General features: G+C 36.2%; 1 protein-coding gene across 1 annotated transcript; it reads left to right on the forward strand.

Annotated features, from left to right (window-relative positions):
• The first annotated feature begins 16 nt into the window (after positions 1-16).
• Positions 17-16,784, forward strand: LOC117329856 (vacuolar protein sorting-associated protein 37A-like). Its single transcript, XM_033888032.1, has 11 exons — positions 17-154; positions 1,390-1,464; positions 2,036-2,150; positions 2,569-2,657; positions 3,141-3,300; positions 4,199-4,281; positions 5,974-6,101; positions 10,944-11,002; positions 11,559-11,721; positions 12,615-12,664; positions 13,586-16,784. The coding sequence occupies exons 1-11, from the start codon at positions 51-53 to the stop codon at positions 13,649-13,651; spliced, it is 1,092 nt and encodes a 363-aa protein (XP_033743923.1). The 5' UTR covers positions 17-50; the 3' UTR covers positions 13,652-16,784.
• The last annotated feature ends 1,672 nt before the right edge of the window (positions 16,785-18,456 follow it).

An 18,456-nucleotide genomic window follows, 5' to 3' on the forward strand; every position in this document is an offset into this window, starting at 1 on the left:
ATAATCGATGACGTAGAGCGACTTCCGGATAATAATATCACATAACGAAAATGAACTGGTTTGGCAGTAAACCTAAAACGAATGTTCCGTCACAGACTAATCTACAGGCTCACAGAGCAAAACAAATTGATTCCTTAAAAAAGAACAACTTAAGGTAAGTATTTTTTGTCAACATGATGTAATTTCGTGTCAATTCAATCTTTTTACTGTAAAATATATCCAGTATCAAGTTTATGTTAGAAGGAAAGAAAATGTACCAATTGTCTATTTTTAGTTATTACGATATACGTATAGTCGTATATCCAACTTAATAACACGTGGATAAATATATACTGATATATATAAATATAGCATATGCAACACTTGTAAAGAGCAAGACTTTTATAGAAGGTTTTGACACATACATTTGAGGTTGTAAATCTTGTTGATAATTATAAGTGACCAACTATCTTTCTGTTCATTAGCTGTTTTGATTTGCTAACGTTATGCTGACTACAGTTTTGTGGTTGGCATACATTTTCCTAATGAATATGTTACCCTGGTAAATACTGCCTGCAATATATATACTGTTCGGCTAGAGAGATCTTCACTTCAGCTTTGTGGTAAAATAAGGCAGCGTTAGACCCTCATGGTAAAATTAGGCAGCGTTAGGCCCTCGTGGTAAAATTGGGCAGTGTTAGGTGCTCGTAGAAAAATTAGGCAGCGTCAAAGCCCTCGAGCCTAACGTCTGGACGTTTGGCTCAATGGTTAGAATGCTCGCCTACCTAGCAGGAGGTCCCGGGTTTGATTCCCGGTCCGATCACAACAATGGTGTCTTAGACAAACAGATTTGTCCGCCCCATCTGGTCATGACTTTCCTTGCCCTATGCATGGATCCCTGTCAGAAATCACATGCGGTAGCTACCGTAAGTCCAAACGGGTATTATCTCAGAAAGATAAAAAGGACCTCAAAATTAGGATGGGGAGCTCGAGGAATGTGGAAAAATTAGGAAGCGTTAGGGCCCTCGAGTCTAACGTCCGGACTTTTGGGTCGATGGTTAAAACACTCGCCTATCAAGCGGGAGGTCCCGGGTTTGATTCCCGGTCCAGTCACAACAGCTTGATGGGTTACGTGTAAGTGTAAGGCAAGTAAGTCAGAGGTCCTGAGTTCAATCCTAAGCAGAGGCAGTATTTTATATTTAATTTATCATGCGGTCTGTTACAAATATACATATTGAAAATTTCTATTCCATGGATTTGTCGAATTGTACATTTTTTAAGTACTTATATATTAGTAATACATACTACCTGAAGTTTGCACACAAGTCACATAGGGGCATGATTTGATGGGTTGATCAAGCAATATGATCATAATGCATATAATGTTATTCAAAATTATCTTAATTTCAGCCCAATAGAATCTATACCAAACACAGAATACAGAGTAACATGTCAATGTGGAGGAAACAACATCATCCTTATAATGTAAGTACATGACTGTTAAAACTTTTACAAATTAATGCTTATAATTAATAAGTGGAGATGGTCTACACAATGTTAAATTGACTAAGTGGTTAGATTTTGATCTTTTTCTCCAGGCATTTGCATTTATACAACTGTACCTGGAATTAGACTAGTTGTTTGAAAAAAAAAATGTAAGCATAATTATTTCACCTGTGTAATTTCATTGTTTACACTTTTCCAATATTCACTCTTACACTTATTCTGATCAATACGAGTGTTGGGTCGTATATTAAAAAAAAAGGTTTCTTTTTTAAGTTTTGAATTTTCAGAAATTGTTTGTACTAATTTCCAAATCTCATCCTGAACAGAAAATGCATAGTTTTTACTTCCAAATGTTTTTAAATTCTTTTTATCAGTTATGAAATGGCAATCTGATCATTGAATGAATTCTCAGTACCATATTATATGTATATATATATATCTGTAGATTCTCTGAAGTTTCTTATAAAACTGTTATATTGTATACCAGAATATGTTTTCAGTCTTAACTATTATATTAATGACCAGGTAATACCTTCTATTTATACTACAGATCCCTGCCCCCACAGTTCCCACAGGACCCACCTACAGTGACCATCACTCCCCCTGTGGTTCATCCCTGGGTAGACCCAACTCAGAAGATCGTTGGCTGTCAAAATCTTAACTCTGTAAGTAATATTTCTTCAGGACATCTGGAAACATAGCTGTTATCCGCGAGTCACCTCTTACTTAAACGTACGTCTAAACATGTAATTACAATACAATAATGTATGCCTGTCTATGTGGACTTGTTGTGCTTTAGAATTGCACTGATTTCCTGGCCAACCTGGCATCCTGAAGAGTGAAATCAACTTACTTTTCCTTCAAAACACTACTAGTAATGAATGGCTGAAAATATTTTGATTAAATTTGATTTGGGGCCCAGTCTTATAATATAAAGATAAAATCTTGTATATTACTAAATGTTTGTTGGTATGAGAATCTGTATTGTACATCAGACAGAAAATTATTTTTATCAACTAGGAATATTTTCTAAGATTTATTAAGAAACTTTCAATTTGATAAATAATGACTTTCATCTTTCAGTTTTCCATGCACTCCAGTCTTGGCCATGCAATACAGTCTGTCGTGGAAGAGTTCAAGAAAAATCCACCCCAGATACGATCACAGCCTTAGTAAGTGAACCAGAAGAAAAAATTTGGTAACATCGGTACTAAACATGAATCTTCATTAGTGGTTAACAACATGAATATTCATTATTGTTTATTAAAATAGATTAATATCCATTTATATTTGTCAACATGAATATTCATTAATAAGCATTTAGCTATGTCATTTAATATGATATGCTTGTTTCCCTCTGACTTTAAGAAAGATAGCTACAGCCAATGATTTATCAGATGTACTCTCATTGAAATTAATTTAATTTCACAGATCTCACTGTCTTCATCTGATGAAGTGTGTATGATTGATTTTGTGCAATAAGAATTTCTAACGTTTTCCTCGAACCACCTTGGATAAAAGTTAAATGCAGTAGAAAGTTGTATCTAGGAAAACTTTTCAGATCTAGTCTAATAATAGTTAAACTACTGAACCATTTAAATAATATGGGGATCTCTACTTCATCACTAGATCTGACACTGTGGTTTTTGTTACAGTGGACCTCAACTTGGATACCCACCAGTTCCACCTCCAAACGCCCAGTTTTCTGGATTCAACCCCGGGGGGATGGCAGCAGGGTATCCGTCGCCTCCCACCCTACCTCCCTCCATTCCTGGGGGTAGCAGGGTATCACCAGTACTAGACAGTAGACGTCAGGTACAGTATACATAAAAATTAATTCCGATTCATTAATGATCATATTCTTATTCTTGAATTTTGTGTTGTACCCAATAAAACAGTGTACTGAGACTCACAATAACAGGGTTTGCGTTGAAGCCGTCCCAATAGCCTTTTAAGCATAAAAAATTAAAAATACTCCATTTTTTCTGGAAGATGATTCAAATTATTCGTAAGGGCCCCATTTTATCTGAAAAGGACCCCATTTATGAAATGTCCAGTGCAAACCCCGAATAAACTCTTGTATATCAAGTGTAGTTCAGATGTGCTGCAACATCATCTTTACACATCAAATTCACATATCACAGCCAGAAGAAATTTTGTTATTCTTCTACCCAGTTATCTACTACACCATATGATTAAAGCAGAATGTACACATGTCTAAGAAGTGAAGCTCTCAAAATGAAGACCAAGGTCTAAAATTTTCCCCTGTGAACATGTTACGCTAAAAACATAATTTATTTGTATCTGCTAACCTGCCAGGAAAAATAGGGTAGGTGGGATGGGAAATCTTTTTATTCTTTGAATTATTTTTATTAAGGTTATAAAAATAGGGAATCTTGACTTTTAAAGTCCTTCCTTTGAAATGGCCAAAAAAACTTGATGGTATACACAAAAATATAGAGGAAGTGGGGTTAGCGGAAACAGTTTTTTTTTTTTTTTTTACCTTCTTAAAGATTGAAATGTCATCATTAAAGACGAAGTGAAATTAGAAGTGGTGCAACTGATCTTTGATCTGTTTAGACCACTAAACTACAATATTTTATTCTGCTTATCACATATTATTGAAAATATATCTGTGGTATCAAAACAATGTGACAAATAAGATAGTGAGCATTATATGAAGTTTTAACTGTATTACTTTAATACTCTTTAGGCTGAACAATCAGAAAGCACTGTGACACAAAATGGAGGCATCCCCAATGTAAAAGTCGCCTTTCCAGAGCTGAAGAAAAAAAGGTAATGAAACAACTATCATCTGTCTGGGTAAAATGTGGAAGGGTATAGGGTTTTTAGCCCCAGGATTTCTGATCTCTGTGGAGTTGTCTCCCTTTTTCCTAAACTATCCGTTCTTGAAGTCCATCAATAAGATGATATGATTTCTGTGTGAAGTGTTTCCGAAGATTTTCAACTCATCTGGACACATATATGGTACAGTAGAAAGCACAAGTCTGATCTTTCAGTTACTTAAATTTCTGCTATTTCCCCCACACAACAAGCTTTAATACCTGTTGTTACTGCTGTGTAAGAATTGTACCTAAAGAATTTTACCAGCTGCCTCCATTCCATGATCCATGAAAGCAAACTAAATTTGAAATATTTTTCTTCTTCGGTATGCCTCCCTTGATACTGCCTATCTTTTAGACTTTAGTTGATCGTTCACCCTGTGAGGAAGGGTTTTGGTTCTGTCCCGCGGCCGAGACATACAAGAGTCTTTAAAAATAGTTATCACTACTCCTGCTTGACACTCAGCATTTTTGGAGTGGGATACCTGGTTTTGCCCTTATCAGTATAATGTGTCCGGGTGGTGTGTCCTGCTGGATGTCTTTGGCAATATGCTTCAGTGAGGTAGCACTATAAAGTCAGCATCTAGACCAGCCTCCCAAAACATAAATGATGTCTTTAGCCAAGTGTTCTATTGCGACTAGCAGTTACCAGGGTTACATATGTTTTACTTTCGAAGGAACTGCAGTGTCAATATTATCCTCGATATTCCAGGGGTTACGACCACTTTCATTCTCTACAACCCTGGAATCTGTCCATCCTTGACACTCCGGGGGTAACAACCACTTTCATTCTCTACAACCCTGGAATTCATTCTCTACAACCCTGGAATCTGTCTATCCTCGATACTCCAGGGGTTACAACCAATTTCATTCTCTACAACCCTGGAATCTGTCCATCCTCAATACTCCAGGGGTGACGACCACTTTCATTCTCTACAACCCTGGAATCTGTCCATCCTCAATACTCCAGGGGTGACGACCACTTTCATTCTCTAGAACCCTGGAATCTGTCCATCCTCGATACTCCAGGGGTTACAACCACTTTCCTTCTCTACAACCCTGGAATCTGTCCATCCTCGATACTCCGGGGGTAACGACCACTTTCATTCTCTACAACCCTGGAATCTGTCCATCCTCGATACTCCAGGGGTTACAACCACTTTCCTTCTCTACAACCCTGGAATCTGTCCATCCTCGATACTCCGGGGGTAATGACCACTTTCATTCTCTAGAACCCTGGAATCTGTCCATCCTCGATACTCCAGGGGTTACAACCACTTTCCTTCTCTACAACCCTGGAATCTGTCCATCCTCGATACTCCTGAGGGTAACGACCACTTTCATTCTCTACAACCCTGGAATCTGTCCATCATCGATAATGGATTATGTCCACATTAACTCTCTGCGCCCATAGAATTTATCATTTGAATGATTACCCAAGAAATAAGCAAAAATATCATCCCCACAAAAATAACAGGTTGTACAGTATCACAATTGAAGTGTACTCCGTAGTTATGCTGAAAAAATTCTAATTGAAAAGTTTATGTAAGATATATAGCGGACGGAGAGTATTGAATGATGTATTAATGGTTAGGATCTATTTGATATTAAATATGAACATATGTCCGATTGTTGTATTTTCCAGCCTGTCTGAGCTCAACTCTATATTGCATGAGGAAGAAAAAGTTCTCGAGATGATTCAGAACCTACCAGACGTGGCCAAACTAGCCGAGGACAGGGAAAAGCTTTCAAACGAATGTATAGGCTTAGCAAGTAGGTATCTTTACAAGATGTCTTCAAACTCACAGGAGACAGAGAAAAGTTGTTGAACGCATACATGTATATGTATAGATGTAGGTAGTGGTGTAGTGCTGATCGGTTGAAGTCGATTAACTAAACGGAAAGGCCTTCTGATTCTGATCATCGATGGTAAAATTTATAATCGATTAATCGGCTGGAGATTGTTCTCTTATATATCAGGAGAAATTGACACAAATGTCACTGTCAATGGTCATACATATCAGTGACGATAATCCATTTTGGTGTTTTAGCCTATTATACATCACTAGATGTAGAAGGTAGGTATTTTTACACGATGTCTTGAAACTAACAGAGGACAAAAGAAACTTCCAAACGAATGTACAGTGGTCCCCCTATTTACGACCACTCTCAAGAACGACCACTCCCTGTATGCGACCAAGTTTCGCGTTCACCGACGTTTTCCAACGATAAATTACCCCTTCTTAACGACCACCCCGCTAACCCGACCAACGACCGCTTAATCATGTCCAAAAACGTGAAATGTACGTTGGTATCCCTCTCGTGAACGACCAAGATTTTTGCAACATTTCATTAAGACATTCAAATTATAGAATAATCAATAATAAAAACGTGTAACGTCCAGCTCATTGAAATTCATGGACCCAGGTAAAATTTGACACATTGGATTGACAAGTTGTTTACACTGCGATAGCCAGCTAGTGAGCTGTTTTGTCCACCGATGTTTTTACAAACAAGATAATTACTCCTACCTTTTGTAGACAAATGGTTTGTTGTGATGATTACAGTGTTTTTGTTTGGCCTGTTTTACCCCTGAATATCAGCTGTTTCCCCTAGGCAAAAAATTTTGTATTTTCCCAAAATTTCAATGAAGTTTCCCAATTATTAAAGCTGGAAAAAAAAATTTGAAATTTTCTTTTACCTATTCTGACATTTTGTAAATGATATATAACATCGTGATTTCCGAAGCCATGAAGTATTTTCCTAACCTAGCTAATATGAACGTTATCACTTTCAAACATGTAACATCATCACGTAGGCCTAGAGGCGTGCGATCTTTGTTGTTTTAGATCTTGATCATTAAAACGATGTAATAGATGTCATTGATTTTAAGCACTCAAATGATGCAGACATCGTAAAACCAAATACATGTACTACACAAATGAACATGAAGGTCTGGTTAGAATAAGTGATACATTAATTAGGATACTGATAGTAATTATCCAAATCATTTCTTTATATACATGTAAATTCTACTAAAAAAATATGTGTACATACAACAGCCCTGTGCGGGGCTTGCTACATTGTCGGCTGTAGACTGTCAGGGATCAAGACAGGATTTGGGGAAGTATACCCTTTTTACTGTGGTGGGGAAAAATAGGAGGCCGAAGGACTTCATAAGCCAGGGGGAGAGCACGAGAGGGGGGTGGAGCATTTTTGGAAAATTTTGCATTCTTAGATGCAAGGAGATGGCTTTTCAGCACTTTTAAGTGATCCAAACCTTCAAAATTTATATATATATATATAAAGGGGAGTTTTAAAAATAAATTCAGAGGTTAGGAGGTCATGAGAAGGGGACTTTTTAATGTGATTTGGGGAACTTTTAACAAGCTTTTTGGGGAATTTTAGGGGAAAGGAGAATTTATATCTCTAGGGGAAATTTACCGATAAACGGTAAAAAAATATGGCTGGATTGATCCCTGACTGAGTAGAGTATATGAGGGATTTCTTGTACTCTGACAGAGTGCAGTGCATGCAGGGTATGAATACTCATTCTTACCGGGATTTGACACCTGAACAAGGAGCTTTTGTTGACTGATTAAGAGGAACTTGTTGATCTTTTCAAAGGATTAAAACAACGAATTCAGAACTTCAATAGCAACAAGTCATATCTCACCATGCTGGCATATTATGGGCACAAGATGATTATAAACAACTTACAATGTGTTTTTTTTTTGTAGGAAGTGATGTTTACTTTAATTATGCTGAAAACATGGTGAACTATATATTAATAAATTTATTTGACAAAATCAGTACTTTATTTTTGCAATTTGGTATTTTCCCAAATTTCTCAAAATGTCGATGAATTTTCCCAACTCAAAAGCCCAACTCAAAAGCCACGGGAGGCTGAAAAATAATGGGAACAAAAACACTGGATTATGTCCACATTAACTCTCTGCGCCCATAGAATTTATCATTTGAATGATTACCCAAGAAATAAGCGAAAATATCATCCCCACAAAAATATCAGGTTGTACAGTATCACAATTGAAGTGTACTCCGTAGTTATGCTGAAAAAATTCTAATTGAAAAGTTTATGTAAGATATATAGCGGACGGAGAGTATTGAATGATGTATTAATGGTTAGGATCTATTTGATATTAAATATGAACATATGTCCGATTGTTGTATTTTCCAGCCTGTCTGAGCTCAACTCTATATTGCATGAGGAAGAAAAAGTTCTCGAGATGATTCAGAACCTACCAGACGTGGCCAAACTAGCCGAGGACAGGGAAAAGCTTTCAAACGAATGTATAGGCTTAGCAAGTAGGTATCTTTGCAAGATGTCTTCAAACTCACAGGAGACAGAGAAAAGTTGTCAAATGAACGCATATATGTATAGATGTAGGTAGTGGTGTAGTGCTGATCGGTAGGAGTCGATTAACTAAACGGAAAGGCCTTCCGATTCTGATCATCGATGGTAAAATTTATAATCGATTAATCGGCGGGAGATTGTTCTCTGTTATATATCAGGAGAAATTGACACAAATGTCACTGTCAATGGTCATACATATCAGTGACGATCATCCATTTTGGTGTTTTAGCCTATTATACATCACTAGATGTAGAAGGTAGGTATTTTTACACGATGTCTTGAAACTAACAGAGGACAAAAGAAACTTCCAAACGAATGTATAAGTCTTGAAGTAGGTGTCTTAATAAGGTGTCTCCAAACTCACAGGGGACAAAGAAAGCCTGTCAAATGAAGCTTAGGAAGAACTTATTTAATCAGACTAGTGGTAGATTTACAGTCGCCTTTACAGAACTGAAGAATAAGTGAAATAAAACGTCTTCAGACGGACAAACCGGTTAGTCAGTTTTTAGCCCACCATCATCAGATGGTGGGCTATTCAAATCGCCCTGCGTCCGTGGTCCGTCGTCCGTCCGTCTGTCCGTCCGTAAACAATTCTTGTTATCGCTATTTCTCAGAAAGTACTGAAGGGATCTTTCTCAAATTCCTTATGTAGGTTCCCCTTGGTGCCTAGTTATGCATATCGCATTTTGAGACCTATCGGAAAACAACATGGCCGACAGACAGCCATCTGGTATTTTTAGCCCACCATCATCAGATGGTGGGCTGTTCAAATCGCCCTGCGTCCGTCGTCCGTCCGTCCCTCCGTCCGTAAACAATTCTTGTTATCGCTATTTCTCAGAAAGTGCTGAAGGGATCTTTCTCAAATTTCATATGAAGGTTCCCCTTGGTGCCTAGTTATGCATATTGCGTTTTGAGACCATTCGGAAAACAACATGGCCGACAGGCAGCCATCTTGGATTTTGACAATTGAAGTTTGTTATCGCTATTTCTCAGAAAGTACTGAAGGGATCTTGCTCAAATTTCATATGTATGTTCCCCTTGGTGCCTAGTTATGCATATCGCATTTTGAGACCTATCGGAAAACAACATGGCCGACAGGCAGCCATCTTGGATTTTGACAATTGAAGTTTGTTATCGCTATTTATCAGAAATTGCTGAAGGGATCTTTCTCAAATTTCATATGTAGGTTCCCCTTGGTGCCTAGTTATGCATATCACATTTTGAGACCTATCGGAATACAACATGGCCGACAGGCAGCCATCTTGGATTTTGACAATTGAAGTTTGTTATCGCTATTTCTCAGAAAGTACTGAAGGGATCTTGCTCAAATTTCATATGTATGTTCCCCTTGGTGCCTAGTTATGCATATCGCATTTTGAGACCTATCGGAAAACAACATGGCCGACAGGCAGCCATCTTGGATTTTGACAATTGAAGTTTGTTATCGCTATTTCTCAGAAAGTACTGAAGGGATCTTTCTCAAATTTCATATGTAGGTTCCCCTTGGTCCCTGGTGTTGCATTTTGGGACCAATCCGAAAACAACATGGCCGACAGACAGCCATTATCGCTAAATCTTAAATTTTATATATAGGTTCCCCTTGTTTGAAAAGTACTAGAGGGCTGTTTCTGAATTTACACAGATTAGTAAGACTTAGAGGAAGGGAAAAGTAGAGAAAAGATCAATCTGACATGTAACCTATAAAGATCATTCAATGGTGGGCGCCAAGATCCCTCTGGGATCTCTTGTTTAATGTAATATTTCAAACATATATCCTGACGGACCTGCAAATGTTAATACAGGCCTTGGAAGTCTTTGTCAAGGCTCGTCTGAAAACAATATAAAATCACCAGGTCTGTCTTTATTTCATAAACAAACAACACGAACTGTTTGGAGTGCAAAAAAACGAAAACAGCCCAGTTCTCTGTGTGAAGATTGTTCCAGGCTCTATCTCTACCCATCAATTATATAAGATGAATTTAAAATTTCTTCTTTGAGAATATGTATTGTCTCAGTCATTAAATATGTTGGCACTCTGCTCAAATGACATTTTAACTTATTGCTTAAAGCTCTCAGATGAAAGCCAGACATGTAAATTTGAATGAAATATTCCTCATAAATCACCATATTCATCAGCTTAGTGATTTTCATTGATGGTCATTACATGATCTTGGTAGGTCTAAATTTTGAGGAGCTGGAATTTCCTTAAATTTAATTCATATGAAATTTCCTGTTTCCAGGGGAGAATTTGTCCAAAAAGCCCACAATCTTACAGATGAAGCAATGGGTGGCTGACAAGGTAAGCCTCATTCTTTATCTCACTTTAATCTTGTAATCATCATCATAGAGCAGTTAGCTTGTCAATATCAATACAACATGGAGTTTATAAAAAAAAAAAATTAACATGCCTCTGGCAAGATGTCTTCATGTCAATTGAATTTGACCTGAAATTAACCTGAATTTGAATTTCATGTCAATTTAAAGTAAATTTCAGGTCAATATTTTTTTCAGGTCGAATTTACCACCAGATATTTTGCCTCTATATACATTTAGAATTACTGAGGGGTTAAGAATTGTGCCTTTTGGAGGTTAACTACAGTACCCACAATCAACAGGATATAAAACTAAAGTGATGTTTCAATTTACTTTGTTCTTAATAAAAATTTAGGTACCATGACAAATTATTTTCAAATTTATATTATTAAACAAATCTGGTCTTAAAAATATGTCCTTGCTGAAATTTTGTTGCTTCAAAAATGAATATATTCAAAGTTTACTGCACCTGCTGTATCAACAATAACAAGAGTATCATTTATTTACAGAACAGCCTGTTTGAGAGTATGATTTATTTACAGAACAGCCTGTTTGAGAGTATGCGGGAGGAGTTCGAGAGTAACCAGGTACAATTGATGTCCGAGTCTGACAAGTTCCAGCCGACGAACATCCAGACATGTTTGAAGGTGTCGCTGATGGAGGCTGAGGAGGAGGCGGAGAACATAGTAGGAGAATTGATGGATAGTAAGTATTTTTAGACGCCCGTCATACCTGGTACTCATTTTCTACTCGGATTGACAGTGAGTACTGGAGTATATTAGATACTCATAGTCTGATTAGGTTAATGGGCACTCAAAACGGCCTTTATCCTTTGTGACGAGTCCTGGAGGGATATTGGAATCTGCACTTTCAGAAATGTGTTTTACTTTAGGGAAGGGAATGTTCCCCACAAATTATACCAAGAGGGTTAAAATGGCCCAGTACGATTCCTCATAATTCATCTTCCTCGTAAACAAGTTACATTTTAGAAGTGTGTTTATATTTTCGGGGAAGGGGAATATTCCCCAGGGAAAATACCAAGAGGGTTAAAATGGCCCAAAAGGTGCCTTTCCCTGATTGGACCTGACAGGGGTGACCTGCCGGACCACGTGGGTTTTCTCGGGGTACTCCCGTGTCGTCCAACATTAGATCCTTAACTCGCTTCCATCTAGGCCAACTTTTCTGGGTTTGTCTCGCCGTGAACAGCCAGGGTAATTTTGAGGTTCAGTCTCCTTGTAGTAGTTGGTGACTACCTTACATAACAACATACGGGAGACCCATCACATCCCATCCAGAACAATTAGGATAAAGTGATTTGCCCAAGGACACAACCACGAAAACACAGACAGGTCCATTTCTCAGCCACCACAGCCAAAAGTGGTAAAATAAAATAAAGTCACATTTAGGAGTATTTTAAACCACAAAGTAGGTCACTGTGACTGATATATTGAGATCTGATGATAATATTTTTTTGTTAAATGAAGCCATTTATTTGTATGTTTATTTCGCTTACTATTGTCATTGCTATCTCAAAGACATTGAATTATGATCTTGTTTTCGAATGTTAATGAGAGCATTTTCCTTGTTTTTATTTGCAGAGAAAATCAACATCGATGAGTTTATGCAGAAGTTTATACAAACAAGGATGGTAAGTGTCACAAATTCTACAAAATTCTAATTTTACGTACGATATATCTTGGTTGTCTCCCTTAAACTAATACATTTCTATATTATTCACATGACTACTGATGTTATTAATATTGCTGTCCTCCACCGCATCACATGTCAATCTCGGACTTGTCCTGTCTTAGTGTATTAAAAGATTTAGTACACTGGTACCGACAACTATCTCAATATAAATTAATATTAAGTTAAAGGTTTAGTACACTAATACCGACAACTATCTCAATATAAATTAATATTGTGTTAAAGGTTTAGTACACTGGTACCGACAATTATCTCAATATAAATTAATATTGTGTTAGAGGTTTGGTACACTAATACCAACAACTATCTCGAAATAAATTAAAGTAACACATAACATCGGAGTATTCTTGATGAGCGAAGATGTGGTTTGATGGAGTGTACAGGTCAATTGGGGAATGCCTTGTTTCTCTTAAATTTGATTTACTCAGCGTTGTAGCTTTAATCTAGCACGAGTCTTGGCAGTCGCTTTGAATCAATGTACTGTTCTATATATGTTTTTGTAATGTACATTTTGTTTGTCAATAAACGAAAAAAGAAAAAAAAAAGATTTGTAATCATTACATACGATTAAGATTCACTGGCCTAAATTTTCATCAGTATAAGTGAGAATACACCAAGGTATGCAATTTCTCTGCTGTCACCTTTAACTTTAGATTATGGACAATAATTAAATTATTGATTTCAACAACTAGGTTGATTACTTTCACAGGATTTTGATGACTGAACAAAAATGCATGTAATGATTCTAAATGCTATGTCATGTGTTTCATGTTTTTATGCATGTTGCCCACTTTAATTTGGTGTAATACAATATTTGCATAGGCAGGGGATCTTGACGACTATGTCCTTGTTCTTTTTGTAGTTGTGTCACACACGGCGTGCCAAAGAGGAGAAGCTACACCAAATCATAATGCAACAAGGCTATTGAGGATGAAAAATGGATGAAAAATTTAGAGTCCAGAAATATGTAAACATTGTTTCACTGTGCCTCATCATCATGCAAGAAGGCTACCGAGGATGAAACGTCTGAACACGTAAACTTGTGTTCATCGCGCCTCATCATCGTGCTGCTGATCATGATTGTGGGAACGGATAATGAATTTCATCATTCACTGGCCTAAATTTTCATCATGATAAGTGAGAATACGCCAAGCTTTACTGAGGATATGCCATTTCTCTGCTTTCGCCTTTTATTTTAGATTATGGACAATAATTAAGTTATTGATTATCAATTGATTTGGTATGGAGTATTAATCGACACAGGGAATTCAGTGTTGAATGATGAAGGGGCAGGTCCCCCTTTTAAGAGTAGTAGATGAGGAAATCTAGTAGTCACCCAGAATGTCTTGAATCATTGGTAAATTTGATTTTAAGCCACAAGCAAATATCAGAAATAAGGTCATTTTTATAAAACGATTATTCTGGTTACTTGGGTTTGCGGGTGCTTGTGGCAGATTTGATAAAAAAAAATCCGTGAAAAATATGACCTTGGTATAAGGTTGTTTTCAAACAATATGTAATTTCAGAGAGTCCTAATACCTGTGCTATGAGGAAGAGTGATTTAGTAAGTCGAAGACATGATTAAACTTACGACCCTTGTTAGACATTTTTGAATCACAATGCTTGCCTGCGGAGTCGTCCAGTCTGTATGCTGTTGAGTGGAAGAGTGCTTTTCTTGGCTAAACGTACCAGTAGAGGAGTTTGAGTGTTTGTTGCTTCTACGCGTAAGAAGGAGAGTTTGATTAATTACTGGTTTACCGCCTACATGACTCCACCTATTGCTAACTTTCATCTCGTCAAATAGAGTCGGCATTCTATCAACATTTTAATTATTTCGTAAGTTTATCCAATTGAGAAAAAGAGTCTGTTTTTACTTCACTTCATTTGCAAGTTGAAAGTTTGTATTTCCATGAATTTTTTTGATTATCGGAGCTTCATTCTATATATTAAATCTGAAGAAGTATATATGGCTGTGATTGTAGAGACAAGATGTCAGATGAACATTCATAAAGTATCTTGTAGCTGATTTTAAATGCTGATTTTTGTGATGTGTTCAGTAGCAATTTTCATCAATACAATGTCATATTTTGAGGAATATTTGTAGTCATGGCTTTTTCTCACTGGTTTGGGACGGGGCTTTTTGTTTCTCATTTTGGGAAGAAAATTGGTGAATAGGGAAAGATTTTGTCATGAGTAAACTGCAAATTTTGGGAATTTGGTTTAAATATGAACTAATTTCTAACTAATTAACGGCCCTAAAAAGCCCTCAAGAAAACCCCCGGGAGTTCATAGTGTTTGTAATTTTCATTAATCCGAATCCGTCACCGAACACTGGGACTATCCTATGTATCTCACATTCCAAACACTGCAAATGTATGATTGTACTAGACAACAATTGTTTAACCAAACTTTTATATACATGTATATATATACTGTCTTGTATCAACTAGTCAGGTTTGTAAATGTTGTTTTTTCCTCCAATAGTTTCAATAATTTTCCGTTTTACCAAAGATTTCATTATCAAAAGTAAAAGTATTTTGCTGTGGAAATAATGAAACTAACTGTAATTTTTTCTGTAAATTTTATTTCCAATGTTTATATTTTTAGCTAGGAGTGAAAAATGAAAACTCTTGAAATTTCCAACATTTATAGTATATTTTCATGTAGACGTTTTCTAGCCACACAATTCGACTTTATTTTCAGGAAAGAAGAACAGAAGATAAATTAAACATAATTTTTCATCGTTTTTTTTAAGTAACTTCCCTAAGATGTCCCTTTGTTTTATTTTCATCTCGTGTACAAAAAATCAGAACAAATGTATCATAATGTTGTACATATACCTGTAGCTGGCTTCCTCTGGCCTAACACTAGAAATCTGTCCGTCAAAATGTCTATTGTGTTGTTGTAGGGGCCAGAGGAAACTCGGGCTAAGTAAAGTAATACAGGAAGAGAGAGAAGCTCAAAGTGTATTTATTTAACATAAGGAATGGAAACTAGCTAAAGGTTGTATTACACTTTTTTAACAGATTAGCAGATCATTATCATTTGCTATATAAATGGTACGTTAAAAGTGTAATTAGCATAATTTAGCACAATGCCTATAGCATGAAAAGTGCTAAAATCAGATAACCACTAAAATATGTATGCTAACAGTAACTTTGCAAGAGATAAAAATCACCACAATCATCACAATTATAAAGGTTACCTCAGTAAATCGAGTTAGTTTTCAATTTGGACTTATGTTGGGGATCGAAAATGAAATCGTTTAAAAAGATTCAAAAATATTCATTGATATGACAAGAGAATGAATAATTTTATTCCAAATATGACCTTGTTAAAAGTCTGGTTAAATTACACATACAAAGTCGGGTTAAATTACACATACTATTCAGATGTTTACCAAACATTACTAGAAGATTTCTGGTTTCATGAATGGTAAAGGGGTTTCACAAGCTTTCCAACTTACATATCTCTGTTGTCCCACTGGGCGAGTAGGACAATGTGTGTGAACTTTGTTATTATTTATTTTTAAAGGTGTATTGACACACCTGGAGCTAATTGTAATAAGTTGATGGACAGAATTGTCTGAAAATGTATCAATATATTAATTATTGTTAATTGTTGGTTTTTCTTTATTTTCATTTCTGCAAATGGTGCTTAATTTCAGAGACGTGTGATGAAATGCAATCAAACCTAATCATTAAATATATGCAAGTCATACAGATTTTAAATTATCACCAAACTAATTATGAAATTTCAGTTGATTCCCACCGTTGAATGGTTTTCACCAAATCAGAACCTAAAATTATGCTTTTGAAAATATTTTCTTTTAGCTCACCTACCGTAATAATGATAAAATACGTACCTGTGATTCATTCTGTAATTCACAGAACTTTATTGCTTTATTAACTGTCAACCTTGCTACTAAATTGATCATTTGTGTTTTTGACATTGCTTCTAATTTATATCACTATTGACTAAACGTGTACATCTTGTTTCATGTTTTACTGCGTACTATTTTTTCATGTTGTACAATGTTGGATAAATTATGTTTTTCTATACATTTTTTGTTTTAGTTTTTATTTGTAACCAGAGGTTCAAGTGGCATAATCTCTCAAAGTCAATGGTTGTCAAATATATATACCCCCAACCACATTTTGTAAGGCAGTGCGTCTTTTGTTGGTGTGTATGCATGTAGTAATCACCTATGCCTCTGTGACTGTGGGGGGGGGGGGGGGGGGGGGGGTTAATCAATAATCTATATGCCTGCGACCATGCAGTGTGGTTCAGCATAACATCATATCAATCAAAGTTCTATTAGATTTCCATGATCATTGGTCGACGTTGCATTTCAAATGCTGTCCTTGACTCAATGGTTAAATGTAGTAAATGTAGAGACTGGGCTGAATGCCAGTTAGCTCAAATGGTTAAAGCGTCCATCATGCCAGAATTTGGAGGTTCCAGGTTCGAGTCCCGGTGTGGTCATTGCATTTTTAGCCAACCATCCTCAGATGGTGGGCTATTCAAATCGACCTGTGTCCGTGGACCGTCTGTCCCTCTGTAAACGATTCTTGTTATCGCTATTTCTCAGAAAGTTTTGAAGGGATCTTTCTCAAATTTCACATGCAAGTTCCCCCTTGGTACCTTACTGTACATAATGCATTTTGGGACCAATCAGAAAAGCAGCCATCTTGGATTTTGAAAATTGCAGGTTGCTCCTGCTATATCGTGTTGCATAAAGTAACCAAACCAAATGACAATTTTCTGATGAAACCGAATGAAGTTCAAATTTAAGATTGTCCCTAAATTTAAATTTCACTTAACACTGGGTTTCAAAATAGTAATTACATCAATACAGATGAAAATCCCTTTCTAATCAAACTTGACACTTTTCAATTCAAGCTGTAGGGATGACCACCTTTAATCTCTTCTGAAACATTGAAAAGAAAAGCGGTACATGGATATTATTCAATTACCACTTTTACAAAACTCTACACAGAATTGTTTTAGTAATGACACATTTGATTCAAAAGTAAAAAACAAGAAGTCTCATTTCTCCGGAATAAATTATTTATTAGGATAAAACAATGTAATATATATATATATCAATAAATTTTAAATAGACAAGTATAACAACAATTAAAAGGCTTCCAATAAAACCAACTACATTATCAAGTTTACTGTTTGGAAACAACCATAATACCAGGAAAGAAAAGCCATTGTGGGTAATCTATGTAATAAGATTACCATGGGTTACCGACAATACTGGAAAGCCATTCAGGGTATCCCATGTAATAAGACTACCATGGGTTACCGACAATACAGGAAAGCAATATTTGTTGTATGATTGCACACAAGAGGAAATCTCAGTGAAACGTTACATCACAACACAATTTTATTTAAATTATTGTAACGGCTCTTGTGACTGACGAAACCGGTCGGCAAGAAATAAAAGTTTATTCACCTACTTAAGTATTGAAGCTGCTGAATGTTGAGTTCACTCCTTCCTGATGTCTTCATAAACTTATAAAATTTTGATAATTTGAAATTAACACATTCCAGAAAAAGTAGTAATTGTAAATTGAATATAACCTCTGACCTTCAAGTATGACCTCTAACAAAATTAAGATAAAATCTGTGACCTCAACTGTAACAGTGACCTTGAATATTGCTCAGATTTGAATTTTCTGAAATGTTTCATTAGATTATTTGACGTGTAAATATGTCGCAATC

Source organism: Pecten maximus, chromosome 6 (genome assembly GCF_902652985.1).
Source record: "Pecten maximus chromosome 6, xPecMax1.1, whole genome shotgun sequence".
NCBI classification, from domain to species: domain Eukaryota; kingdom Metazoa; phylum Mollusca; class Bivalvia; order Pectinida; family Pectinidae; genus Pecten; species Pecten maximus.

What these genes read in the sequence shown, in the direction of transcription:
- LOC117329856 (XM_033888032.1), top strand. Translation starts at nt 51, where the DNA reads ATGAACTGGTTTGGCAGTAAACCTAAAACGAATGTTCCGTCACAGACT. An exon ending in GCTGTCAAAATCTTAACTCT is followed by an intron (nt 2,151 to 2,568) that starts GTAAGTAATATT and finishes TTCATCTTTCAG; the next exon opens with TTTTCCATGCACTCCAGTCT. An exon ending in AGCAATGGGTGGCTGACAAG is followed by an intron (nt 11,003 to 11,558) that starts GTAAGCCTCATT and finishes ATTTATTTACAG; the next exon opens with AACAGCCTGTTTGAGAGTAT.